This window comes from Patagioenas fasciata, chromosome 25, assembly GCF_037038585.1.
Source record: "Patagioenas fasciata isolate bPatFas1 chromosome 25, bPatFas1.hap1, whole genome shotgun sequence".
Taxonomy (NCBI): Eukaryota; Metazoa; Chordata; class Aves; order Columbiformes; family Columbidae; genus Patagioenas; species Patagioenas fasciata.
Window position 1 is genome coordinate 3,827,739 of NC_092544.1, and position 27,112 is coordinate 3,854,850.

Sequence of the window (27,112 nt, forward strand, 5' to 3'; positions counted from 1 at the left end):
AGCAGTTAGCTGCCTAATGAGGCTTTGCTCATTAGGGAAGGTGGGGCTGTTCACCTGAACCACAGGGACCTCTGAGGTTTAAGGGAGTGTGGAAATGGGGGGTGGTGACCCAGGACTGGTGACATCTCCCCAATCCCCAAGCTCTCATTAGTCGTAACGAAGCCCATTAGCCCTGGGGTGTGGGCGGTGGTCCCACACAGGTATGGGGGGAAAATGGGGACCGAGAGGCTCTAAATCCAAAGAAAGGAGACAATGTGAGACCCAGAAATAAACAGACTGGGGGGCACTGGGAGGACCTTCAAGCATTGGGGTGTGGTGCGCTGGGTGTAATGGGGCATTGGGAGATACTGGGGGACACCAGAGCACTGGGGTGGGGGCACTGGGAGGACAGTGGGAGCACTGGGATGGGGGCACTGGGAGGACACTGGAGCACTAGGGTGGGGGCACTGGGAGGACACTGGGAACACTGTGGGAGCGGCCGGCAGGGGGCGCTGGGGCGCGGCGGGCGGCCTCTCCTCCACCCCACCAGGGCGCGCTGCAGCGCGGAGTGCCCCTCGTGCCTCTCGTGCCTCTCGTCTCTCTGGCTCCCTCCGTAAAGCGCGACGCGAGTGTCGCCCTTGCGGTTGCGCTTGACGGCAGCCGGCGTCGCGCAGGGCCCGTGAAGGACGGCGGCGGCCGGTGCGGTCCAGGGGCTGTCGGTGTCGCGACAAATCGCGCAGCCATGCCGTTCTGGGACCTGCAGCGCCAGCTGGGCATCGACATGGACCGCTGGCTGCTGCGGCAGAGCATGCCGCAGCCGTACAGCAAGGCCGCGGCCTGTCACGCCTTCGAGCGGGAGTGGGTGGAGTGCGGGCACGGGCTGGGCCAGACCCGCGCCCGCCGCGAGTGCCAGCCCGAGTACGAGGATTTCATGGAGTGTATGCACCGCACCAAGCTGGTGAGGGACCGGGGACACGGGGCCGGGTGGGGAGGGGGCTCTTGAGGGGTTTGGAATGGACTTGGGATGGGGCAGCGCTGCTGGGGGGTCCAGCTCATTGGGGACCCCCAGGCGGGTCCCGTGTCCCTTCCCCAGGGCAGGGGGCCCTGCAGCCCCTTCGCCGAGTGCTGCGCTCACACAGCCCTGCCCTGCGCAGCCCCTTCTGTAGGAAACAACCACCTTACCAATATAACAGACCCAGGCAGGACCTCTCAGCAAGGCGTATTTAACAACGATTTCGCAAGGCCGGGTGTTGCACCTAAAGGCAGGCACACAGAACAGGGCAAAAAGCCCCTGCTTATATGCCCCCTAATCCCGGCCACAGTTTCCCTCCCCTGTTCCACGCTGGTTGGCACTGCGGGGTTTACAGACCACCCGACCCTGCCTCAGTTTACCTGTCTCAGTCATCTAATCCTAACAACCCCCTTCCCCTTATCGATCTATTTAAAATATGCGTTCCTGGCTCTTTGGCTGCCCTTCTCCCTAGATTAACTTGTAAATACAGTTATCAGTTTGCATTCCGGGAGTAGTTCAATAAGACTTTGTTTTGCATTAAGGATTCATAGTCTGATGTCTCTTGGTCCTTCCCCCGGCTGGGGTCAGGCACCAGCTCCTCAGTTTTGTAAGAGCAACCTTACTTCGTTAAATGTTCCTTACACTTCATCCTGCCTGCCCATCCTCCTCCTCCCCAGCAGCTCCTCTCAGCCCTCAGCTGCAGTGGCCCTGGCAGAAAATGCTGCCTGGGCTGCAGGCTCAATTATCACTCGTTATAAAATGGGCTCCAACAGCCTGAAAGCCCAAAAGTCTTTGGCAGGAGGCTCAAACCCACGTGAGGAGCAGGGTCAGGGTTCACCGGGTGCCAGGACCTGCGCCGGGGTCACCCAAATGTTTCCCTGCCCTGTCGTGTGCGCTTTGCCAGGCTGTGCGGCTGAAAACCATCCTGGAGCAGCGGGACAAGATGATCAAGGAGGGGAAGTACACGCCGCCCGAGCACCACCAGGGCAAAGAGGAGCCGCGGCCATGACCGCGGGGACCGGGACCCTCCGTCACCCGTGAACTGGAGAAATCCGCCACGAAAACCCACGACACGAGCGGGTTACGCTGTAGCCGTGGGGTGGGGAGAGGTGCCACGTCGGGCATCGCGTGGGTCAGTAAACGTCTCCTTCGGAACAGCGTTTGGCTCTTGGTTTCTCTTTTTTTCTGAGTAAAGCGCTGTCTGAGGGTTGTTTTTATACTGTATTGTTGTACCACTTTTGGAGAAGTATTAGTAAAGAGTTTGCTCTTTATATATATATATATATATATATCTGTATATAGAAACTGCAGCTGGGGAGCTTTTAACATGCCCTGAAATGCCTCAGCGGTGCCAGGGACGTATCCTTGAGGTCAAATGCTCCTGGAGCTGGTGCCTGGGTTCTCCCTTTGTGTTTGCAGCCATCCTGCCAGGTGGCATTTGCTGCTAGAAACCAGAGGAGTGACCTAAAAGTGAAGAAAAATAAACCTTATCCAGGCTTGTCCTGCAAAACTTCATCTTAATTTAGAGCCAGGACACGGGACTGGTGTGTGCTGGGCTGTTCCCAGTCGCTCTCCAGCTGTACAAGGTGCAGATGCTGTTCCTTCCCAGGGGGTATTTCCACCCAAATCCAGCACTGTTTGTAGTGGCATTAGAGCAGGTGAGTGCTTGGAAGCGGAGGGGATGGTTCTGTGCTTTAATCCCCGGTTTTAATACCGGTGATTGTGGGTTTAATGCTTAATCTTTGGTACAGGTGGAGCCTGTGAGATTCCTGATCTTCGCAAATCCCCGCGCTGGGATGACAAACGCCGACCCGAGCGCGGTGTCACCTCTGGTGACTGATGTAACGATGCCGACGCTGGGGGGGTTTAATTACAGTGTTTTGGCTATAAAAGCTGGGGAGGGAAGCAGCAGAAAGAATCACAGGATCATTTTGGTTGGAAAAGCCTCTCAAGATCAGAGTCCAACCATTAACCCAGCCCTGTCACTGCCCTATGTCCTGAGAACCTCACCTCTGTCTGTCCCTCCAGGGATGGTGACTCCAGCACTGCCCTGGGCAGCCTGTTCCAATGCCCCACAACCCTTTGGGGAAGAAATTGTTCCCCACATCCAACCTCAACCTCCCCTGCTGCAATGTGAGGACATTTCCCCTTACCCTGTTGCTGGTTTGCAAAGAAAAAGGCTGTGAATGCGACGGGTGGCTTTTGCTTTTCCACAGAGAGGAAAAAAGAAGAGGGTTCAGCAAAAAACCCGGCAAGTAGCTGGTGTCGAGAGTGACTCATCCCATCAGCTGCCAAGATATCGGAGGAAATACGGAAACGTATCTAAACGCTCCCGGCTCCCAAGTGGCTCTTTAGATCCATCCAAAATCTAATTGTTCTAGCGAGAGATGTTCACACAGCCAAGGGCAAGCGGTGAATCACAGGGTCTGCGACTATTCGTTGTAATTAAAAGCTCTGTTAGAAGTTTCAGCTGATAAGGAAAATAACCAAAGACCTAATGAAAATGGTCGAATTCACAGATAAAAAGCCCTCTCCCAGCTCTGGCAGGAGGACACGGGCCGAGCAGCAGCGATCGAAAACGGGTCCAATCATCCCGAGTTCCCCCGGGCAAAAGGGATGTGGAGCGTCCTGTACTGCGGGATGTGGTTCAGCCCTGAACGAGATGCATTCCCAGTGTGTAGCAGATCCACGTTTATATTTCACTCTTCGCTTTTTCGTCATTATTTGTGGTGTGGGGCTGGGCAGGAGGTCCCTGCCGAGATCTCAGGGAACCGCTGCTGCGGGTGCAGCTTCACGTCGCTCCCCGGCTGCTTTCCCAACTCGCTAATTCCAATTTCCCTACAACTCTCAGGCACCTGGGAGCGGGAATTGGGGCCCGGGGAGTGGGTGACCCCCCAGTTCCTGCAGCTCCCGCAGCCCCAGATGTGCCAGGAGCCTCCAGCAGCGTCTCTGTGACTCAGAGACGGGGAATAAACAACTCTCAGAGATGAATAATTTATCAAAAGTCAAGGGAAAAGGCAAATTTCATCTGTGGGTTTGGGTGAAGGATTTAATGAGGCGGAGGGGACAGACGCTGGGGCAGAGCCACGTGCCAGCTGACGTGTCCCTGTGTCCCCGCGGATGCTGAGCGAGACCCTGAGGTCTCAGCACCCTCCTGGGGTGGGTGTCCCTGCTGTACATTAAGCCATCCCCCCCACCATCCCCTCTTTCTCCCGAAATAATGACTCCTCATCCCCACGTTAGCAAAACAGCGCATGATCTTAACCCAGATTCGGAGCACAAATAATCCGGTGCCACCGGGAGGGATTTCTGGAAAGGCGTTTGGGGTGTGAAATCCTCGCAGGCTGGAGCAGGCGCCAGCTCCTGGCCACCCTCGCTCCCCTGCGGTTCAACACCTCTCGAATCGGCCACGTTTGCTCCTCGGAGCTGGTGGCACAAATAGAGGGTGACAAAGGGACACGTCATCACTATAAAGCCAGCCGGCGGAGTGTGTGTCACACCCTGAGGGCAAATGGGGGTGGGAGCAGGGACAGCCGGGGGTGTCGCGCCCATTGCCCCGGTGTGCGCTGGGAGCCGGGGGAGCCATGGCCGGGGTCACCACAGCCGTGATCACCGTGGCCGGGGTCACGGTGCTGTCAGCTGGGGCCTCTGAAGGTCGCAAACACGCGGCTGAGCCGCCCAACCCGTCCGGGAGCTTTGGGAACGGCACAAGCTGCGTCTGGCTCTTCGTGCTCGTTCTGCCTCCCGATGCACCCGAGGCCACCGGCTCGGGCGGGACGAGCCCTCCCTGCTCCCCGGCTCTTGTGGATTTTGGGGTGTCTCATGGTGCTGGGACCCGGAGCCGCCACTTGAGCACAACAGATGCATGGGGGGAGCACAGAGAACATAGTGCCAGCATGGCGGGGCTGGTGCTGGCCTGTGACAACACGATTTTCCAGTGTACCCTTTGTTCAACCTGGCCTGGCTGCGGTGGGTCCTGGGGAGCTCATGTCCTTGTCACCAGCCGGTGCTCATGTCTGTGAGGCCTTGGCTGCTGCATCTATGGGCTCCATACATCCCATCAGTGCATCCACCCCTGGGGGGGTTTTGACTACGTTCTTCCTCCTGAGCTGCTCTCCCCATCCCTGGATCCGGGCAGGGCTGCAGGGCGACACGTGCCCTTCTACAGCCACATCCCAGGTGTCCGGGAGCCGTGTGTCACCACCACACCCCAGCCGCGTCCTCCCCTGTCCCACCCCCTCGCTGCAGGTACTTGGGGAAACAGCTGCAGAGAAGCAGAGGGACCTGTTGGGATGAGATCTGAAAACTTGCTGGGGAGAGATGCCCATGGGGCAACCGACCGCGCCGAGACCCCCGAGGGACTGGGGCGACAGGCTTGGCCCGACCGTGCGAGACGGCGCCGTGGGAGCAGCCGCGCTGGCCCGGGGCCGTGTCACGGCACCGCTGCTCGCCGGGTCCCGCCGTCGGTGCAGGGCGGCTGGATCTGCCGTCAGCCGGAGCAGTTTATCCGGCTTCACTCCTGCGGAGCGGCCGGGGTTGTCCTGCAGCTCAGCCACCCCTTGGGGCTGCTGCTGGTGACCCTGCCTGCGCCACAGCTGCTGCTGGGACCCATTCGTCTGGGGCTGGGATGCTTCGCTGTCCCCCAGGTGAGGCCCTGGACACCCCGTGGCTTTTCCGTTGCAGCTCTCTGGCCCTTTCCGTGCCTGTCCCCACTCACATTCCCCTGTGTCCTGTTCGTGTCCCCCTGCTGTGCTCCCGCAACATTTGCTGGCCCCGATCGATGCTGGCCCCGATCGATGGGTGCTCTAATTATCCGGGGCCTGGAGGGACTGGAGAATAGGATGGAGAGGGGTGTTGGGAGGAGGAACGGGGTGCCCGAGGGGGCTGTGTGGGGAGCTGCTGGATGGTTTGGGGGGACACTCTGTGCAATGGGGGTGCAGGCTTGGGGTGCAGGCCGGGGTAGAGGCAACCGGGGGAGGCAGCAGCCGTTGGGGTGCCCTGGGGAGTGTGGGCAGGTTGGGGGCACAGGGCGGGTCGCGGGGACCCCATGTCGGGGGGGCATGCCCGGGGCGGCGGGTGCCGTGTTGGGCCGGTGCAGGGGCGGTCGCCAGGGCCGGTTCCCCGGAGCAGCGCGGGGCGGGAGGCGTCCGGGACCCCCCCGCCGCTCCGTGCCGCCCCGGTGGGCAGGGCCGGGCCGGGGGAGGCGCCGCGGCGGCGGGAGCGGCGGGACCGGGAGCGCACGGCGGGGCCGGCAGGCGCGGAACCGGGAGCGCGGGGCCGGGAGCGGCTGCGGGACCGGGAGCGCCGCGTCCTGCCCGCGCGGAGCCGCCGTGAGCGGGAGCGGGGGGTGAGCGGGGCCGGGGCTGCGGGCGGGGAGGGCGCAGCGGGGAAAGGCGGCGGATGGAGCGGGGATGGGCAGGAGCTGAGCGGGGGCTGGAGCGGGAGCGGCAGGAGACGGGGATGCAGCGGGGATGAAGGCGGCGGACGGGAACGCGGATGCACCGGGAGCGGGAGCAGCGGCCGCGGGGCCGGCTTGGGGCTGCGAGCACCGGAGGATGCGGCCCGGGGGGGGCAGGAGCGGGGGGGCCAGCCCGGCCCCGTGTGCCTCGCAGAGCCCTGCCCGCCCCATCCCGCACCTGCTGCCCCCCCGCCCGCGCCGCAGCCCCCGGCCACCGAACCCCCCACCCAGCCCCACACCCCAAAACCGGGGATGAACCGCCGGTGCAGGCGTCGGGGCTGCCGGGGGAGACGCGGGTTTGGGCCGCGGTTCATTATTTTGCAGCTTTTCACTGGGGGGTGAATGACTCATGGAATCCTTTCTCCCTTTCTTGCAATGTTTTTTTGGGTCTCTTTGTTCCTGTTTTGCTGATTAAATGCTGATAATGAGGAAAGGCTCCGCGCGATGGAGGCGGCTCCTCTGCCGCGGCACATCGGTTGTAGGAGTCTCAGTCATTTCATGTGCATTTTCCCTGGTCGAGCTAGAGGACACAATGAGAATGATTTTAAATATGTCTCATGCAAGGTGCTTATTTGCCCAGCGTGTGTACGCGGCACAGCTCGCTCCCCGCGTGCTCCAGAAAGCCCTACCATTTTCCCCTGCCATGATTAATAGGATTTTTAAAGCTGTTCCCTTTCTGAGAAGGGAAAAAAGCCCCGCAGGTACAAAGGGCAGCGCCGATCCGATGGCTTCTTCTTGTACCGAGCACAAAGAAATCGAACCCAAAAGCTTGGACTTTGCTTTGTGGGAGTGAGCCGGTGCCAGCGGTGTCAGCGCGGGGTGACTGGTAGAGGGGTGGCAGTGCCACTGTCCCTGTCCCTGGGAGCCCCAGACCAACAAGGGGGAAACTGAGGCAGTGTTTGGGAGCTCCAGGAGGGCTGATTCACCCACCCATGAGGGTGCTCGGGCACAGGCGCGAGGGCAGGGACATGGTGCGATGGTCCCTTCTCCATCACCCCCAGCACCCACGGCGGGGAGGGAACCACGGTTGGTGGCCCCAGCATCACACGCTGTTCGTTCCTCCTGCAGGCTGCTACCCGTGGGGACGTCCTGCCCGCGCTCCTGCCCGCGCCCTGGGCCATGTCGTCCTCCGACGAGGAGACCCTCAGCGAGCGCTCGTGCCGGAGCGAGCGGTCATGCCGGAGCGAGCGTTCCTACCGCAGCGAGCGCTCGGGCAGCCTCTCCCCCTGCCCGCCCGGGGACACCTTGCCCTGGAATTTACCCCTCCATGAGCAGAGGAAGCGGAAGAGCCAGGACTCGGTGCTGGACCCGGCCGAGAGGGCTGTCGTCAGGGTGGCAGGTAAGGCAGAGCCATGGTGTGCGGTGGGACCCCCCGTGGATGGGGCCGGGGGGCTCCCCCTGTGCTGGCCGGGGTGGTCACAGGGCTGTCCCTGTCCCCTGCGGCTCCCCAGGAAGCTGGGGATGAGGATGGGGAGGGGAAGGATGGATATGGTGAGCGTTTGGCTCCGCGATGGCTTTGTCCCATCTGGGCAGGGCTCCCCGCGAGCTGTTTGTTCTCAGCACGCTGGGGTTAAGGGATGACTGGGCATCTCCAAGGCTGGGCTTGGGTGACATTAAAATGTCTAATTAAGGACTAAATGGCTCCTTGGTGGAACAATGTGCTTGGCCAGACTCCAGGGAGGAATTTGCCCTGGGAGGTTTGTGATTCCCGGGCTGCTCCTTTGCTTCGTTGGTGCCCATTGCGTTGTAGAGGGGACACTGCCCCGTGTGTCCCCTTGCCTGCACTGCCACCGTGGTGCCCGCTGGCTGCTGTCACACCCCGGGGGAAGGGATGGGGGCGGGAATGAGAAACAAAGACAGGGATGGAGCCGCCGAGGCTGGTGGCTCCTCCAAGCTCTGGGTGATGGGGACACTGTTCTGGTGACACTGGGGAGGGAGCATGGAGGATGGAGGGTGGAGGATGGAAGATGGAGGAGCTCTGCTCAAGGTGGTGGCCCCAGCACGAGGGCTGGGATTTGCTTCTTCACCAGGGACAAACGGCCGTCGGGGGCTTTGATCTGTGACTGCCAGGGTCGGGCCTCTTCTCCCCGTGCCCCGGGGGCCTTTGATCTGCTCCTGCCAGAGCAAACAGGGATTTGGGGCTGTGCCGGGGGCCCCGCCGAGCCCTGCCCAGGCTGGTCCCGGCTGCTGCCCCAAGGGAACCCCAGGGCCCAGCTTTCATCTCGCTGATGGAGGTGTCTTGGAGGGCGGTGAGCTCCCCAGTGCCTGCTCTGCCCTGCCCTGCCAGCCCCTGCTGGTCCCTGCCGTTCCCTGCCTGTCCCTGCCAGCCCCTGCCAGCCCCTGCCAGCCCCTGCCTGTCCCTGCCAGCCCCTGCCTGTCCCTGCCTGTCCCTGCCTGTCCCTGCCTGTCCCTGCCAGCCCCTGCCAGCCCCTGCCTGTCCCTGCCAGCCCCTACCAGTCCCTGGCGTTCCCTGCCTGTCCCTGCCATCCCCTGCCTGTCCCCAGTGCTGTGGGAACTCAGACTGGGAACACTGGGGATCAGGGGGACCCCGCGTGTGTGCGCACCCCAGCAGCACAGGAGGTGCAGCGGGATGCTGGCTGCCTGCGCTCCTGCGCCGTGCGTGTGGCTCTGGCTGTGCTGTGGTGCCGCTCGGGCGGTTTTTGCCATCCCGGCTCCGCTCGCGGGCGTTTTGGGGCAGGAAGAACCAGTTGATTCAAATGATGGTTCTGGAAAAGGTGCTGGCTGGGGCTGGGGGAGGGAAACGCTCTGGGTGCGGCTGGATCTGCCCCAAAAGCCGGCACTGCTGATGCTGGGTGATGGTTGGGGTACCAGGGTCCCCCATACCCACCACTACTCAAGCCCCATCCTGCTGGGTGCTGAGCACCCTCCCGCGCCCCGGGGCCATCTCCTCCGCTGTGTTTTTCGGGATGTCGAGCGTTTGTTGTCACGCTGGTTGGATCCAGCCCGTGATGAAAGGCAGGGGGATGTCACAAAATGCGGTCTCACGCAGCTTCCCCATTAAAAATAACTCGCGAGGTGCAGCTAGACGGTGCTGAGCTGGGGAGGAAAAGAGTTTGGAGACAGTTTTGTGTCACCGGGTTTGAAAATGAGCTGAAATATTGATTCGAATCCTTGCATTATTCAGTGGGACTGTCTGCAGCGTGCTGGCTGCCCCAGTGCCCATCCCCGCCATAGCATTTGGGGACCAGGGATGGTGAAATGTCCCCATGGCACGGGGGGGCTGGCACACGCTGCTGTGCACTGTCCCTGACCGCTGGTACCCCCGGTGCTGGGCAGGGTCCCCGTAGCCTCTGGAGCTGCTCCCGGCTTTGCTGGCACCTCCCTGGAAGGCGACGACCTGGGGGGCACCAAGGGAGAGTGGGACATGGGGGGGTCAGAGTCCGGCCCTTTGCTCCACGTCGCTCCGTCTGGCTCCAGCAGCTTGGCAGAGGGTCAGGGTGGTGGCCGGGGGGGCTGCTTTGGGGAGAAAAGGCTCTTTCATCCTGAACCTGTTTGCACTTGGTCCTGCCAGGAGGCACGGGGTGCTGGGGTGATGTTGGGGTGCGGGGGGCTGGCGAGGATGAGGGTGCAAGGGGTGATGGGGGAGACGTTGTGGGGGCTTTCCAAGGCTGCTTGAAAAGGCTCCTGGGAGTCCCTTTGTCACTCGGGAGCCTCAGCAGTGGCGCTGGCAGCGGCTGCGCCTTGGGGGAGCGGAGGGAGCGGAGCCACCAGGGGGACGTGGGAACAAACCTCCTTGTGCTGCCTTGGAGCAGCAAACCCCCCGCTTTTGGGGACGGAGCAGCTTCGGGCAGCTCTGCCGGTGCCCAGGGAGGAACCAGGAGGTGCCAGCTGGCCGGGGCAGATTTCTTTCCCTGGGAACGCGTTTTTGGGTCAGACGGATGTTGTGAGCTCAGGCAGCTCCGCAGGGCTCTGTGCAGGGCGGCTTTGCGGGCAGGGACGGGGGAGCCGCATCCCCTGGGGCTGTGCCCGCTCGATGCTCTTCCCGCTCGATGCTCTGCCACCCAAGGCAACCTGCCCTGCCCTGGCACCACTGGGGACAATGGCAGTCCCTCCACGAGGCCACCGGAGTCACCCGCATTCAAACCCTCCTCCCCATGGAGGATGCAGCCGGGCATCGGCGCTCGTTGCGATGTTAATTACTTTTCCTAATTAAGGCACTGTGGTGAAGGGGAGATGGCTCTAAAGCTGGGGCAAAGGGGGGTGATTTCTGTAAATCCCCCGAGCCAAGGGCTGCGGGAGGAGGAGGATGAGGATGATGATGGTGGTTGCTGCTCATGGCCCCTCCACATCCCCAGAGGGATTTGGGGTGCAGGCTCCAGAACCCGGGTGTGCTGCTGGAAGGTTTGGGGAGCCCCTGGGTGACGGTGAGGAGACACCCGGTGTCTGGGCTGAGCGGGATGGGGCTTTTCTCGTTGCCATGGTTACCCAGCTGGCGGAGCCTGGTCCTCCGGTTGCCATGGGAACAGCGCAGCCGGGGTGGAAAAGCAACATCTTGCAAAGGCCAAAAAAGGCCGGGATTTGCCCCAGCAGGGGGATGGGGGAACAGGGCAGCCTGGGGGGGCTGGTTCCAGCCTTGTATCGTGGTATGGGGGTGTCCTGTGGGTGCTGGGGGCACTGGGGTGTCCCCTGGCCTGGGGTCAGTCACCCTTGTGCCCCTCTAACAGCTGTTTGCCCCCCAATGGCTTGGTAGGGCCTCCCCTGACCCCAAAGCTCCTCAGGTGATACCAAGGGGCTCCCCATTCCCCCACAGCCCCCCAAAGCAATGCTGAGGGGCTGGGCTCTTGCTACACCACCTCCACACCCTGGTTCTGTTCCGGCTGTGGGGACAAGAGCTGTGGCACCTGGTGGCAATGGGGACAGACCCTGACCCGGGAGACCCACAGGCAGGAGCCTGAGCTGGGAATACGCACCTGGGGATAAATCCCCCCACAAAACCCAGCCTGGAGTAAAGGAGGTTTTGCAGAACCAGAGCAGGGCAGGAGCGGGGCTGGAGGCAGCTGAGATGCTCCCCAGCTTGGGTGCACTGGGATGCACTGGGATGCACTGGGATGTGGTGCTCTAGGCAGAGTGGGATGCAGCACTTTGGTTGCAGAGAGTGCACTGGGATGTAACGCCCTTGTTGCACTGGGATGCACTGGGATGCACTGGGATGCAATGGGATGCAGTGCTTTGGTTGTACTGGGAGCAGCAGGAGGTAATGTCCTTGTTGCAGTGGGATGCACTGGGCTGCAGCTCTGAGCTTACTGATTTGCACTGGGCTGCAGCTCTGAGCTCACTGGTTTGCACTGGGAGGTCATGCCCTTGTTGCACTGGGAGATGCTGGGATGCACTGGGATGCAGTAGGATGCAGTGTGTCGGTTGTACTGGGAGCAGCGGGAAGCGATGACCTTGTTGCACTGGGCTGCACTGGGCTGCACCACTCCAGGTGCGCTGGGATGCACTGGGAGGCACTGGTTGCCACTGGGGGGCCCTGGGAGACAGCGTGGCCCCGGGGGGCGGTGACGATGCTGGGAGGCCTGGGCCTGGGCAGTGTCCTCTCCAGCTGTCCCCTCCCGTTGTCCTGTCTCGTTGTCCCCTCCCGCTGCCCCCTCCCGGTGACCCCACCCGGTGACCCCTCCCGGTGCTTCCTCCCGCTGTCCCCTCCAGCTGTCCCTCCCCGGTGACCCCTCCCGCTGTCCCCTCCCCGGCGACCCCTCTCGCTGCCCCCTCCTGGTGCCCCCGCCCCTCCCACCCGGTGCTGCCCTGCGCCGCCGCCAGGGGTCGCAGCGGGGCCGGGGGCGGGTGTGAAGGGGCGTGGCCTATTAAACGGGCGGAGCACCGAGAGTGGGCGGAGCAGGTATAAAGAGGCGTGGCCACATGGGCGTGACCAACGGCGTGGGCGGGCCCGGCGGAGTGGGCGTGTCCAGCGGAGTGGGCGGGGCCGGCGGTCGGGCGGCGGCGCGGGCGGAAGCGCTGGGGGCTCAGACCGGCCCTGGCCGCCGCGCCGGCAGCTGCACCGCGGCACAAAGGGCCGCCATGGCCGGGTACGTACCGGGGCTGCTCCCGGCCGACAGCAACCAGGAGAAGGAGTTCGTCCAGGCCTACGAGGACGTGCTGGAGCGCTACAAAGGTACCGCGACCGGCGGGGCCCGGCGTGGGGCCTGGAGCGCGGCGGGGCCGCCCCGCGGGGGTTGAGACGGCGCCGGCCCGGTGCCCGTGGACGGGGAGATGGGGGCGTCTGCGGGGAGCTTAGCATCCCTGCGTGGGGTGCCCGGGGGAGCTCAGCGTCCCTGCGTGGGGTGCCCGGGATCCGAGTGTCCCCGGTGTCCCCTGGATGGGGTGCCCGGGGTCTGAGCATCCCCGCATCTCAACTGCGTGAGATGCCTAAGGGATGAGTGGCCCAGCTGTTCCCTGTCTGGGGTCCCTGTGTCCCCTGCGTGGGTTGCCCGGGGACTCAACATCTCTGCCTGGGTTTCTCAGGGTCCCCAGGTCCCTGCGTGGGGGTTCCCGGGGCCCCTGTGTCCCCCCTTGCGTGGCGTTCCAAGGGTCCCTGTGTGCCTTGTGTGGGGTTCCCAGTGCTGCATCTTACCCCTCGCAGCACCAGGACACCCATCATTCCCGTGCCCTGACGTGGTACGTGGGGACCCGGTGTCCCTGTAGCCCCCATGGGGCTGAACTCCCTGTTCCCAAACCAGATGGGGACAAGGGCCCAACACATTCCTCAGGCCACCACGCCGGCAGCTGTGCCGGTGTCGGTACCGGCAGTGAGTGTGCAGTTTTGATGTCAGTGGGAGTTGTGTGCGTTTCCATTCTTCTTATTATTATTTTCTCCCTGCTGCAGAGCGAGACTTGTCCTGGAGCCCAGATTTCAGCCCCACGGGGCTCCTCGCGCTCTGTTTTGTAAGTTTAGCGGCCAAGTCTCTTTACAACGCGGATGGCCCAGGCGAGCGGAGCCAGGGGCTCGCAGCGCCCGTTTCCTTTTCCTTTCTGCCTGCAGAGAGAGGGAAATAATGGATTCCCGGCTCCCCGGTTCACGGGGTGGCACTCAAACCTCCCAGAGGTGGGAGCAGCGCGCAGGCAGCGGGGAATAAAAGCCTCTGTGGGCACCTTGGAAAGGCGCTGGATAACGTGACTTGGGCTCGTCCAAGCACTTGACAAACTTTTATTAATAATAAAAAAAGCCTCTTTGATGTAGTTGGGCTCAGCATGGAGACGCGGAGGAAACGGTGCGGCGGGTGCCAGCGGCTGGCGCGGAAAAGGCTGTCGTTTGCATCGGTTTTGCTTTGTTCCAAAAAAGAGAATGAAATTATAGTGCTTGTCCATACTGGTCCAGCTGGGGCTGTCGGTGCCTTCGTTGCATAGCCGGCTTCACCCAGGAAGGAGGAATTCTTTTGGGAATACCTAATTTCTGCAGCAGGTTATGGTAGAAAGCTGGGTGTCCATTGGAAATACCCTGCTGGGTGGTGGTTGATCTTGTTTGTGGTACTTGTTTGGTGTAGGGAAGTGTGTGTTTATACCACATAAAAGCTTTTCTTCAACTTCAACCCCTTCCCAGCTCCTCGCCCCTCCCAGGACATCCCACCCGTGCTTGCGGGGGCTGGGTGGGAGCCCCCGGTTTGGGTTTCTGCACTCAGCACTGGTGGTTGTGTTGTCTTTGCTTCCCCCACCGCAGCTCCTGCGATTGCTTTGGGTTTTCCTGTCCGGAACAAGTTTTCCACTGCCTCGTCCCTTCCTCCTCTTAATCCTGCAAAAAATGGAGAGTTTTCACCCCAATGTGACTGCTGGGGAGATGCATGGGGTTGGTGGCCACCCCGGACCCGCCGCACCCAGGACCCGCCACCGGCTTGTGGACACTCAGTGCTGCCAAACCCATGGTTGCAAATGCCTCCTTGCATTTCTATTAGACAGCTCTGCTCTGTTTCTAATAGAAAATAACCTAAAAATCCCCATCTGAACAGCAGGGCCTGCGCCGTGGAGCAAGACGCAGGTGTGGGGACAGGGATGTTGGTGGCACAAGAAGGGACGCGGCGCAGCGAGCTGCCGACCCTGCCGTTCTCCGGCGAGCAGGGGTTAACCCACCGCCACATCCCCGTGGTTTCTTTCTTTAGCAAATAACCACCCACCGTAGGCACCGGTAGGTAGGTGTGCCGCATCGCTGCGGTGCTGGGCTCTGATGGGCGCCGTGGGCGCTGCGGGGGCACCGGGTGCTGCACCCCGGTCCCGGGGGTGGTTGAGCAAAGGGATGCGGCTCAGGGGGGTTTTGGGGATGCGGGCTCTACTCAGAGCACGGGTCACGCTTCCCCTGCTCAGAGGCTGTAAACATTAACTAATCAATGTCGGTGAAATGCTTTCTTCTCGATAATTAACTCTTTTCGCGGTGGGGGTGGAAACCTGGAGCTGCGCTGCCCCAGATGCCCTTTCCCACCCCCCGAGCCGGCTCTGCCTGTGCCGCGGTGCCCGGCACGTGGCCCGGCGTGTTTGAACTGGGACGCAACAGGGTCCTTGTCACCTTGTCCACCTGACCTGAACCTGGTAGGGAGGGGACAACCTTCCCAGGGCTGGAGGAGACCCGGGGTGAGCAGGAAAGCTGTGAGACCCTTGTTTAAATGAACTGGAGCGCGTTGGACCCTTCCTCATGGGGCTGGAGCCTTCCTGGCAGTGGGAAGGAAGTTTTGTTTTTAACTTGTTTTCTGCTGTAAGAAAAACAACTGGAGGTGTCTGGACCCCAGCATTGGGGTCTCGGGGCTTGAAGACCCTTTGCTGTGGGTGCTTCCCTGGTAAGCAGAGAGCACGGGGGCTCAAGAAGGAGCCTTGGGCTGTCCCCAGGGGTGGCCGGACCCGCATGTCCCAGGTGGAACCGTGGTGGAAGGTGCCGTTTGGCCCGTGTTTGTTTTGGCCAACGGGCAAGTGAAGTTGGTGGTTTTTCAGGTGAGAGGATCCACCTGTTTGGCTTTCTGCTGCCTCCACGCCGGAGCCACCGTCACCCCGAGCGCTGGGCTGGCCTTGCCGAGTGGCACATGTGTCCCCCAGTGTCCCGCCGGCTTCCCCGGCCACAAAACCAGTGGGAGCATTTGCGATTGCCGTTGTCCCGGCACCCCGCTCATGAACCAGGCTGCTGCTTTGTTCATTTGGATGTGGATCTGGTGCACCCCGGGGTGCTGGGTGCACGGTGGCTGCACCGCGGTACCTCCCCGGTACAGGTGCTGGTGAGCACCGGGAAGCTTTGATCTGCTCTCCGCGTCCTGCTCGCGCTGTTCTCTCCCTCCTGTTCTCAACACGCGTTCCTATCGGAGCCTTTTCCTTCCCGGCTCACGCTTCAGGGCCAGCCCGGCGTCTTTGACCTCCGTCTGCTGGTTTCTGGCCAACCTCCTTTCCAGGCTCATCTCGTTTGTGTCAGCTAAGTTTAGACTGCTCTGGACGCACCGCGGCGGATGCCAGCGGCACCAAACCTCCCAGCGGGAAGTCGAAAAAGAGGTTTTGTTTGAATGTAAAGTGTCCTTAACACCGTTGTTTGAGTACCGGGGTGGTAAGTCCCTTTTATATGCACCTAAAAGGGACAAATCCAGGCTGTGCAGGCAGCAGGAGGGTTTCAGTTTCCAGTTTCTCCTGTTTCCTGCACCGGAGCTCCAGGTGGGTGTGAAGAAGCTGCTTTGTGCTGGGGTAAAGCCATTTTTTGCTCCATCTCCTGCAGAGAGGAGCCGGGAGCTGCGGCCGAGCTGGTTCCTGCACGGGGCAGTGTTTCTCCGCCGGCTGCAGCCCGAGGGCTGGGACAGACACAGGACAGACAGACGTGGGGCAGCTGGGAGGACGCACTGGGCAGTGCTGGGATGCACTGCGGCTTTTCTTTGGTCTCTACTCAGCTGGGGGAGCCCTGGAAGAAGGGTTTGGGGGGCACTTCGTTCCCACCCGAGGCTGAGGACAAATCGGGGTGCTGGGGAGCGGGCCCAGCACCCAGGGTGGGATTTGTGACCGCTCATCCTTGCGCATCGCGGCAGCTCCTCTTCGAAGACGGTGTCGCTTTGAATCCATCGCTTCCCCGGGCAGGAGCACAAATACATTCTCATTAATATTCCCCAGGGATGGTTTCCATGAGCAGGCTCTGGTTGCCCGTGCTGGAGCGTGGGCAGGGCTGCCTGCTGCAGGCTCCGCTCCCCAGGGGGCACGGGGACCGCAGTGTCCCCTCGGGCTGCCCGCATCGAGGGGGGACCGCGCTCCCCGAGCTCAGACCCAGCCTTCCCCGCTCCTCTCTGTGGATTTGGGTGAAGCTCTGTGCTGTGGATGGGTCCTGGCAGCACCGGCTGCGTTTTCCAGGGCGGATGAGGCAATCGCTGCCCGCGGGGCGAGGCGGCGCAGCCGTGGGTGCCGTGGCACGTTTGGGATGGGGCCGGCAGCTGGCCCTGAGCCGCGCCGCAGTGGGAGCCCTGATTTCTGGGGCTGCTGGTGGCCGTCACCCACAAGCATCCCCGGCATGGTGGTGTAGAGCCAACCCTCACAAATCCACGGGCAGGACCCACAAACCGGCTCCTCTCCGCACCCCAACTGGTTGCTCACACCTTTCCCGTCCTAGGCTGCGGGTGGGGTGGGAACCGGTGGAGCCACTGATGGGAGAGCAGGGGGTGGTGGCGGAGTGCTGAGCTCACCGCACAGGCAGGAGAGCGGCTTCCTGGTGGCTTTTGTCCCCTGCATCCCGCGTGTGGTCCCCTGTCCTGCATCCCGAGCGGCCGGGCTTGCAGCATCTCTGCTGCGTGCTGACCCTGAGCCCTCCCTTCTCCTTCCAACCTCTCATTCTAGAGTCTTGCTGGAAGCTCCAGGTTTAACATCTCAGCTCAGCCTTTGTCTGGGGGGGCTGGGCCCGCTGCTGGGGTTTGGGGGTCCAAACAGGCTCCAGGGAAACCACCACGGAGGTCTCATGCACCCGTCCCGTTTGCAGAGCACGGTGGATGCCTGTGTCGTTAAGCTGGGAAGTTTCATTTCCAAGCTCACGTCGTGGGTTTTTGTGCGTCCGGATGGATCCCACCCGGCGTGGGGGCCGGGGAGGGGGATCCTCCACATCAGCTTCCCGAGCTGCGCGGTGCGGCTGGGCGGGTGATCAGATTTGGTGCGTGTCTGGCTGCGGCCATGGTGAAACGAGTCCTGGGATGTGATCTGAGATGCCGCTGGGTCAGATAAGCCCGGCGATTCCTGGAACGGAGGATGTGGGGAGGGCTGCTGGGCAAGATGGTTTGGGAGATTTTGGGCAAGAAGCAGGGTGCTGGTCCCGGCGGGTGGGCAGCAGCTGTCAGCAGCTCTGACGGTGCTGGTGGAGCTGGGTCCATCGGTACCGGTGAAACAAGTCGGTCTGTGTCCTGTGCTTGTGCCTGGTCCCTGCAGCACTGGGGGCGTCCCCTGTCACCCCCCGTTTATCAGCGATGTGGATCAATGGGTTCAGGGTGGCGGGCCGGGCGCCGCCAGCGCACAATCACGCTTTCTGTTGTTTCCCTGTGCGTGACACGCTGCATTTCCATTTTTCATTTCCTGTTAGACTCTGTTTTTCTCTGCTAAGCCCAAGCCGGCCGGCAGGGCCGGCGCTGTGCCCGTGCTGCTCTCCCTGCCTTGAATATTTGTTAGCGATGCAGTGGAGCTTTGCCAGCCTCCCGCCAGCGATGGGTGCTGCGTTTTACAACCTGCACGGGTCTCCTTGTCTCCCACCCTCTGCTCTCGCCCACCTTGGCTCCTGGCAGCGTTGGGGACCGAGCTGCTCTGCCCTGTCCTGCTCTGCAGCGCTCGCTGCCTCTCCGCTTCATCCCAGTGGGATGTTTGTGCCAACTTCTGGTTGTGTCAAATCCGGGTGTAACTTCTGTCCAGGTCTTTATTAATCACTATTCAGGTCTGTGGTGGCCTTTGAGAAATGCTTTTGCCAGCAGCTTATATTTCCCTGCAGGAAACTGTATACAAGGGCTCCCGTGGCGGTGAGATTCACCTTGACCTTGGGTGGTTTTGCTACAAGAGCTGTCCTGGTAAAACTATCCAGGGGAGCGACTCCTTCCCATGCGGAGCAAGGCCTGGCCGCATCCCCAGCGTGGCCGTGTCCCCAGCCCGGCCATCCCACGCTGCCCATGCTGCCAGCAGCTTCCCCGCCGGCTCATTAGCACCAATTAGCAGCCCCTGCACCACCTCCCTAACTCGGCCACTGTTTGCTTTATATGAGGATGGCTACAAGTGGTGCTGGGGACAGCTGGTGTGGCCGTGGCCATGGCCGTGTCCCTGCTGGGGTGGTGATGGTGCAGCCGTGCTGGTGGGGCTCTCCTAAAATAAACGTGTCCCACACCCCAGGCTTGGTCCTGCTGTTGCCATGGGTCGCACGCTGATGTCCTTGGCACGGTGTGGTGGCCTCCGCGCTGGTGACGATGATGGTGGGGAAGGGCAGCGTGGTCCCCCGCTGTCCCCCCACTCGTGTGCGCGTTGAGGAGCGAACCCCCCCGGGTGACAGCCACGGCGCAGGAGGTTTTCTTGCAGGCGGCTCCAGGCGCTGCACGTGGAGATATTTCATCCTCGCCGGCTGTTTGGGATGCCTCTCGTTCCTGCCGCGGAGGGCGGTTGCCGGGCTGGGAGATGCCTGGGCCGGGTGCATGGTGGCCGTGCCGGGATCTGGGGGCTCCCCCCGACCCCCCCAGCTCCGTTGTGCTGATGGAGCCAGCTGGAGCGATCCTCCCTGTGCCGGAATTCCCGCTGTTCCCGGCGGGGAGAGGGAGCCGGGGTGACTGTGGGTGGGTGCTGGGGGGGCCAGGGCTTGACTGGGTTTTGGTGCCTGTTTGCTGTGTGTGGTGCTTGGTCTCTTCCCCCTTGCTGGGAAGGGGAAGACGGGGATAAATAAAAGGGGGGTGTTCCAGCACTGCTCCCCGCGCTGGGCTCTGCTCTGGCTCCTGGCGCGGGGGATGGAGGGGAAGGGGACGGTGCCCCCTGCGTCCCTTCCGCGGGGCTGTTCCTCGCTTCCTTCTCACAGCCCCTTTGTCAGCAAGAAGCGTGATTTTTTGTTTTCCTTTTCTTTAGAGGAAAATTCCATTGTGCTATTTTTAGTGGTGACAACTTGGCTTCTCGCAACAACTCCATTCTGCTCCCGGCTGCGCCGGCGGGCGCGGGGGGGATGTCTGCGGGAATGGCCCCGCCATGCCGGGGATGCAGGGATGTCACCGCCACCACCGGCTGGTCCCCCATCCCTGCGCATCGGTCCACTCCGTCCCTGCATGTCGGTCCTTGGCAGAGTCCGGCACAACCGGGCAGTTCCATTTGGCCACTCGCGGTGATCACATCGGCTCCGTCTTGCCAGGACAAATGGCCACCTGCCTCGGCTGCTGTGGTGCCACAACCCCAAGGGACTCAGGCAGCTCGGGTCCTCTGGGTGTCACCTCCATCCCCCCCAAGGCCCCACTGTGGGTGTAATTGGAGCGTGGGGGACCCTTCACCACCTGCCCTGTTTCCCCCTCGCAGCTCCCGGTGCGGTTTTGGCTCCTGGTTCGTGGTCAGGCAGCTGTCGGGGGCACAAGCGGCAACTGGCCGGTGGGATTTGCTCCGCTGGTGAAGGAAAGCGATACCCCTGGTGTGCGTCAGTCCCCGGAGAGGTGTCCGTTAGTCTGCAGAGCTGGGGGCTTTGTGCCTCTCTCCAGAGGATGTGCAAGCTGGTTTTATTAATGGGGGGCTTGTTGGGGAACGGGTGGATTTGCTCTCCCGGCACACGATGAATTATCTGGGGATTCATGCGTGGGTACAAGGGGAACCTCCTCACCCCACCGAGACGTGGGGAGCTCCCGTCCCTCTTTTCGGGGGGTGATTTGGCTCGTGCAGCACGTCCTCGCTCTGGTTTCTCTCCAACACCGTGCGGGTGTGCCGGGAGGTGCCGGCTCCGCCAAAGCCCGAACGGGCAGATCCTGCAGCGTGCGGTGGGTCTTGCTCAATTAGCTGGGATCTTTCTGGAGAGGCAGTGGGTTGATACAGGGAAAACAAGATCCGGCCCCGTGACAAGCGTATTTCAACACTCCTGCTGATGATATTATTTATTATCTGATTTGACAGAAGCCCTGGGATGGCACATCCCGGTGTGTGGACGTGGCTCCCGCCGAAGGGCAGCGATGAGCGCTCGGATCCCCTCGGATCGCGCTGGGCTGGTTCCCGCTGCCAAAAATTCCTTTAAAACGACTAAATCTCCTTTTCAGCTTCGTAAGCACCTCGCTGCCGCCGCAGGGCGAGCAGGGGGCACAGGAGGGAGCTGGTGTCACCTGCTGTGTCACCTGCCTCCTTTTTCCACCACATTACGGCAATTTTCTGCTGGCTTCTCCCAAGTGTCAGAGTCACCAGGGTGGCTTTTCCCATGGAGATGGGGACCCTGAGTGTATTTTCCCCATCTTCTCCCTGCCAGTCTTAAAACCTGTTGTGCGTTGTGCCTTCTCCTCCCAATTCCCTCAAACATGCTTCTTGCTGGAAATATCCCCGGGACATACAATCCCTGAAACCCCTGGCGTGGAGGGGGTGGTAAGGGATGCCGGTGGTGCGGGGCCACTTGCTGGGAGCGCTGGGCTCATTTGCAAAAAGGGGGGTGGCCTCGGCCATGGGAGGTTTTAATACGCTTCATCAAATAAGGAAACGCGAGGGCCAGGCTCGCCGGTGGTCAAAGGGCGACGGCGGGGACGCTGGCGGAGCTGCAGGGCTGGTGGCGGTGACTTGGGGCTTGTGGGTGCCCTGATGCCACCCAGCTGAGGAGCAGGGCTGGAAAATGAACCTGGAGAAGTACAAGAAGTTCCTGGATGGACTCGGCACCCTGAAAGGTATTTCTCACCCTCCGCGGTGCGGATGTGCGGCACGGAGAGGGGCTCCGGCGGAGCCCCACCGATCGATGGGCGATGGAGGCAAATCAGGTCCCCCCGGGATGCTGAGGAGCTGCCGGCTTCCCACGGAGGCAGCGGGAGGGGTGGCGCTTTCCATGGCTCCGCTTCACTTCCCGCTTTTGTCCTTTATTTGGGTTTGGAGCGATGTGTCTGGGCACAAAGGGAGCGCTGGGGCAGCGCTGCCCCAGCCCCAGCAGGAAGGCAGGGCGAGCGGCTTCGGGAACAGCTGGAAACGGAATTGAGCTCAAAATCCTGAGAAAAGGAACGAAAGCGGCTGGTGGTTCTGCGGACGGGGGCTGATCCGGCTCTGAGGGTCTTTTCTCCAGCATGGGTCCCACCGGTTGTGGGTGTGCGGTGCTACCTGCGTGCAGATTGGTGCTGTTTTCCCCTCCTATTCTTTCCAAAACTCTTTCCCGATGCTCTGTCCCCGGAGAGGACACTCGATCGCGCTGGGCCGGCCCCTGGCAGGTGGCCGGAGGCCGGTGGCCGTTGTCCCCGCCGAGCCGGCAGCGAGCCCGGGCGCAGGCAGAGCAGCTCGGTTTACCTGCCGCTGCAGCACCAGATGCTTCCCCTGATATTTCTTTATTCTATATTCCCCTATATTTCTTGATTTCTTTTCCCCTCCCTGCTGTCATAGGAGCATTTTGCTCCAGGATTCCCAACCAGCCTCATCTTGCTGCAGGCAGCTCTCAGGATCTAGGAGGAAGGCGCAGAGCAAAGCAGAAGGCACCCGGGATGCCGTTGCCTGTCATCTAATAACCCTCCTATTGACTCGCCCCTTTTTACAGCCAGGCTGGGCTCCACCAGCTGATCCCGCCGTCTAACAAAGGTGAATCAATTCAATGTTTAATTTAGCAGGGAGCCAAGGGAGTTGTCACCCGGGGGCTGGCGGCCTCCCCGCCCTCCCGTGCCTGGCGCGAAGGGTTAATCCCACAGCACTGGGGCTGACAGCTGCCCTGACTTATCGCGGCCGCGAGTAATATAATTCACTTGCTTATGCTGGCGCGGTGTCCGTCATAAATTTTTCCTGCGCCTCGCTGCAGCTGGCACTGGGAATCAATGGGAGAGGAGCCCCCCGGGTCGCCCCCCCAGTCACCATGCACTGTACCGGGGTGCTGGCCCATGGCTTGTCCCTTGTCTGCAACCCCTTGGCAGCTGGAGCACAGATGGGTGCTGAGCTTGGGTGCTAGTGACCCCCGCTCTGCGTTTTGGGGGTGCTCCTAAGGCGCCCGTGCTCGCACTCGGGGTTTTTGGGCCCCGTGTCCAGCTGCAGCTTGGCAAATTCCTCTCCTGCCTGCGAGAACGAGGTGCGAGGAGCAGAGGTGACATTATGGATGGCGTTTACAAGGTGACTGGCTGCAGGAGCTGAACTGGCAGCCGGCCCCTCTCCAGGTGCTGCCCAGAGCCAGTCGGGAGCTCCCCAGCCCGGCACTCGCGCGCTTTCTGCTCTTGTGAGCGTGCAACAGGAACATGAAATCGCGGGTGGTGAGTCCCCAAGAAGCCAAATCTGCAGTTGTGGCTCTGTTTTGCTGCCTCTGGCCCTAGCGATGCCGACTCCAGCTGTGTTACCGCAGCCCTTTGCGGCTTTAATGCAGAAAGCGACGTGGGCAGGGAGCCGGAGGAAACCACAGCCTGGGCAGGGGATGCTCGGAGAGGACAAGATGGCTCTTTGAGAGGGCACAACCGACCCTTTGGCACTGCTGGGTGCTTCTCGGTGGCGTTTGAGCACAGAAGGGTTGCTTGGCTTTGCAGGCAGTCACGATCAGCTCTGCCACGCCGTGGTTTGGCATTTGCCATGTGCTCCTCAATGCCAAAAGCAGCCCCATCCCGCCTGCCCTTGAGCTGCGGGGCTGGACAAAGCTGGAGGGAAGGAAGGGTTTATTGCTGGAGAGGTTTATTTTCCCCTTTCTCTCCCCCCCGCCTCAATCTTTATTCATCTCCCCAGGGTGATGGAGGCAGCAGCGGATATTGGAGCTGGGCGCATTTCATATGTAAATGCCCCTGTAAGTCCAGGCCCCTGACCCCGGCGCGGTGCCAGCATCCATCGCCAAAGCCTTGGAGAGCATCCCGCTGGGATGGGGACCTGCCAGATCCCTGCGGGGGACAAGGGACACAGCTCAGGGACAGACCCTACCCCAGGGATGGGTTGGGGGTGACGCAGCCTTTCCACACCGTCTCCAGCTCAGGTTTCCCGGAGCAGCGACTGTCACTGCCCGGAGGTGACGAGAGCCTTGGGCTTGGCTCAGGAAACTCAGTTGATTACAAATTTATTGCCGGGTTAATTTTACCGGCAGCACGAGGACGGCTGGTTTCACTTTCTGTGGAGTTTGTTGTTTACTTGGCAGCCGGATAAAATCCAGCATCTTCTCAGCCTTCTCTTGTGCACACCAGATAATCTCCTGGTTTCATCTGACCTTGTTGCTGCTGTGTCTTTTCCCCAGGGAAACCGGGCTCAGATTTTCCCCATGGCCAAGCAGCCGTGAGTGTGTCTGTGCTTGTTCCTCTCGCCTCTCCAGCGCTCGTGTGCCTGGCTCTGCTGGGTTTCTGCTATTAAAAAAGAGGGGATTTTAGATGTTCTAGGGGTATTGTGGCGGGAGGCAGTAGCGTCGCAGCTTGTCCCTGTGTCCTGCTGTCACCGTTTGCTGTCGTCCCGTCACGCGGCGGCTTCCCCAAGGGGCTGCCCAAGGTGTCTGGGTGCGATAAGAGATCCGGGGCCACCATCTGCCCGGCCACCGCGGGCGGAGGCCCCGGCGGGTTTCGGTTCCTTTGGCGTGCGGCTCTCCCGGCCCCGTCTCGCTGTGCGCGGGGAGGCCGACCCAGCTGGGTGCTTCTCCTGGGTGCCCTAACTGAGGATCCCCTGCGATTTACAGCTCTTGTATTGCTAAGAGATGGTTTTTGCTCCAGAAAGGTCCAACTGAACCCTCCTGAGAGCATCTGATGGGCCAGGCCAGGCTGGTGGCGCTCGAACGGAGCTGCCGAGCGGTGTTAGCGACTGGATTATTTCACTTGGTTTTTAATGGAGATTAAGTTTCTCGGCGGGAGAGCAGGTCTCTAGGGAACAGAAGTTTCAGGCTCCTGCCTTCCCCTGTTTGGTTTAGGTTTTTTTTCTTCTTCTTTTTAATCCCAAATTCCTTTCTGCTCTCCATGCCAAGGCCGGCCCGGCCAGGAGCCGGCAGCAACTGGGCTGCAGCATCGTGGTGCAGCAGTGAATAAACCCCCGGGTGTGATCCCAGGAGCATTCACACTCCGGGCAAGCCAGGAAGGACCAGGGCCACATCCTGACCCTGGGCAGGGAGCTCTGGGTGCTTTTTGGGATACCAGAACCCACCATCTTGGGTGCTGGGGCTGGCTGGTGGACCTGGCTGCCGTCCCTTCGCCCGCCTCCGGCGCGACGTTAATCCGGTTTCACACTGCTTAGTTTGGGACATCTAATGAGATCAGGGCTCAAGGTTGCTCACCCGCCCTCCGCTCGCAGGGGAAAATGAGGGAATCGCCTCCTTCTCTTTGACCTCCATTGCTAAGATGGGGCTTCGCACGTCTGCCATCCCCAGCGGGCCGGGGGGGCTGTGAATCCCCCAGCTGTCCTCGGGTTTGCGGTGCGGCCGCTCGAACCCTGGGCTGATTTTGGGGGCTGGAGGCCGCAAAAATGGGGGGCGCAGCTGCCCACCAGCAGCTTGGGCTTTGAACTCCCCTCTTGCTCTTTTTGCAAGGAGCAGAGCGAGGAGATCACAGCCAGGTGTTGTCACTGTGGTTGTGACCGAGGACCCCGATGGGGGGAACCCGGCGCTGGTGCCTCCGCGAGCGGCTGCGCGGAGCCTGTGCAAACACAGCGCCCCAGCGCGCCCCGAAACAAAGCGCGGCCAGTTCCCACTAGCCTAACGTTTTCCTACGGCTCCCGCTGCCAAGCAGCCTTTGCTTGGCGTTGGAATAACAAGCCTCTTTGCGGAGACACCAGGCCTTTTGTTAGCCGGGAGAAAAGGGGTTTTGATGCCGGCCGGTCCCTCCGCCCCCCCGGCTTTGCTGCTCCCTAAGCTGTGGGAAGTGCAAAGCTTGGCCTAAGGCGGCTGGTGATGATCCCAGTGGGATCCCCAGGGCTCCACTGTGCTGGGATCTGGCTCCTCTGGGAAGGGTTGGGCCCTGAGTCTTCATTTGGGGGATTTTGCCAGGATTTGGGGCATTTACCGGTGCTGTGTGGCTGGAGGATGCAGCCAAGGCTCGGGCTGCTCTCAGGCACAGGGCTCTGCTGCTCGCCTCCAACAAATCTCATGGTGGGATTTTTTTGGGTGTTGTTCATTTTTCTTGTTGTTTGGGGGTTCGTTTGTTTGTTCTTGCATGATTTTCTCGGTGCCGGCGGGGCGTGCTGGCAATGGCGGACCCGGCCGCGGTGACGGCGGCTCCGTGGAGGTGTGCGTGGAGGTGTGCGGCGTTGTCCCCGTGGCCGCAGGGGCAGGGAGGGACCTAGAGATGGCATCACCTTCCTCCTCCTCCTCCTCCTCCCTCTGCCTGGGAAAGGTGCCACCTCGCCGTGTCGGCACAGGCCCCTGGGAAAGCGCGCGGACGTGTGTGTCCTCATGGGCGTGCGAGCAAACCTTCCTGTGTGCCCGGAGCCGCCGCTGCTCCCTCCCGAATACAGGAGTGTTTTCTGCTCTTCCTCCCCCTGCGCGTCGCCATCCTCCTCCTCATCTCCTCCCTCCTACCCAGGTGCATTGTGAGCCGCCCTCGCTGCATGGCTGTCTGCCTCCCAAAATGCGGCTTTTAGCTGTGGCCTGGTACCCGGTTGCTGCGTGGCCCTGTCCCCTCCTGCCCTCCCTTTGCAGGGTGATGCCACCGAGCTGATGCCGGCTCAGAGGGATTCGGTGCTTTCCCAGAGCCCGGGATACATGACCACGAGTTCGATGGCATCACTCGATGAGCAAGCGCGGTCCGGCTCCCTGCCAGCGTCCTCGGAGGGGTGACAAACCCGGGGAGGCTTCTGAGAAGCGATGAACTAATGCCCGAGCTGCTGCGTCAGCACAAACCCCACGGCGCCTGAGGAGGCTGCCGGGCACATCGGCAGAGGTTTTAACGTGGGGAAGGGAGCGGTGAGATCACCCTCACCACCTATTCAGCGTGACGTGCTTGGTTTCCTGCCAAGAGGGAGGGTCTCAGAGCCCGGGCTGTGCTGGGGAGGGTCTGAAGGACGTGTTTAGGATGGCATCGTGCACGTGGGTCGGCAGAGCCACCGGCTTGGCGCGAGGGTCCTGCTGTGGGACGAGCGGGGTTTGGAGTCACTTTGGGGGACACATGGAGGGGAGTCGCCCTGCCTGCCCTGGGAGCAGCTGGGATGGCTGTGGACACCCTGGGGAAGGTGCTGAATCCGGGGCACCAAAAAGCAAACCCCAGCAAGGACCGGAGGCTGGAGCTCCGTGCCGGTGTCCTGGGAAACCAGCCGCTCTTCCCGCTGTGGGCTTGGGGTGAGCCCACCTCCCCGCCAGTGCTGCCGAGGGAAACGCGCTCCTTTTGGGTCATTTTATAGTTTCTTGAGTCCTTGGGGTCCTCCCATTGGCTCTGTCCGTCCCCGCTGAGTCGGTCCCCTTGACCGGGGTGTCACATTCCTGCAGACCCCACAACTGCCGGTGTGCTGGGGGGTTTCCGCTCCCCTGCCCGGGCGCAGGAGTTAACGCCGTGGTGCTGGGGAATGATTAAGCCGGGAGCAGGTGGCCGTCCAGCTCTGCTGTTTGCTCTGCAGGATGGAAACAGCCAGCAATGATGTTTGTTTCCAGCCTCCAACCATCTCCGCCTCCATCTCCCAGCAGAGATGTGGCC

At 61.7% G+C, this 27,112-nt stretch overlaps 2 protein-coding genes across 10 annotated transcripts in view; both read left to right on the forward strand.

Annotated features, from left to right (window-relative positions):
- Window positions 1-614: 614 nt before the first annotated feature.
- Window positions 615-2,150, forward strand: NDUFS5 (NADH:ubiquinone oxidoreductase subunit S5). The gene is made up of 2 exons (XM_065857206.2): window positions 615-937; window positions 1,896-2,150. The coding sequence occupies exons 1-2, from the start codon at window positions 722-724 to the stop codon at window positions 1,998-2,000; spliced, it is 321 nt and encodes a 106-aa protein (XP_065713278.1). The 5' UTR covers window positions 615-721; the 3' UTR covers window positions 2,001-2,150.
- Window positions 2,151-6,208: 4,058 nt separating this feature from the next.
- The window catches only part of MACF1 (microtubule actin crosslinking factor 1), a 138,150-nt gene continuing 117,246 nt past the window's right edge, over window positions 6,209-27,112 (forward strand). For 6 of the 9 annotated variants that reach the window (XM_071799029.1, XM_071799035.1, XM_071799034.1 and 3 more), the window contains exon 1: window positions 7,518-7,788. In XM_071799029.1, the coding sequence (XP_071655130.1) occupies window positions 7,569-7,788 (220 nt within the window). In that variant the 5' untranslated portion in view covers window positions 7,518-7,568. Of the gene's footprint in view, window positions 6,339-7,517; window positions 7,789-12,326; window positions 12,580-21,086; window positions 21,248-27,112 lie in introns of those variants that run through there. The other 3 variants (XM_065857236.2, XM_065857237.2, XM_065857239.2) reach the window with 3 other exon arrangements.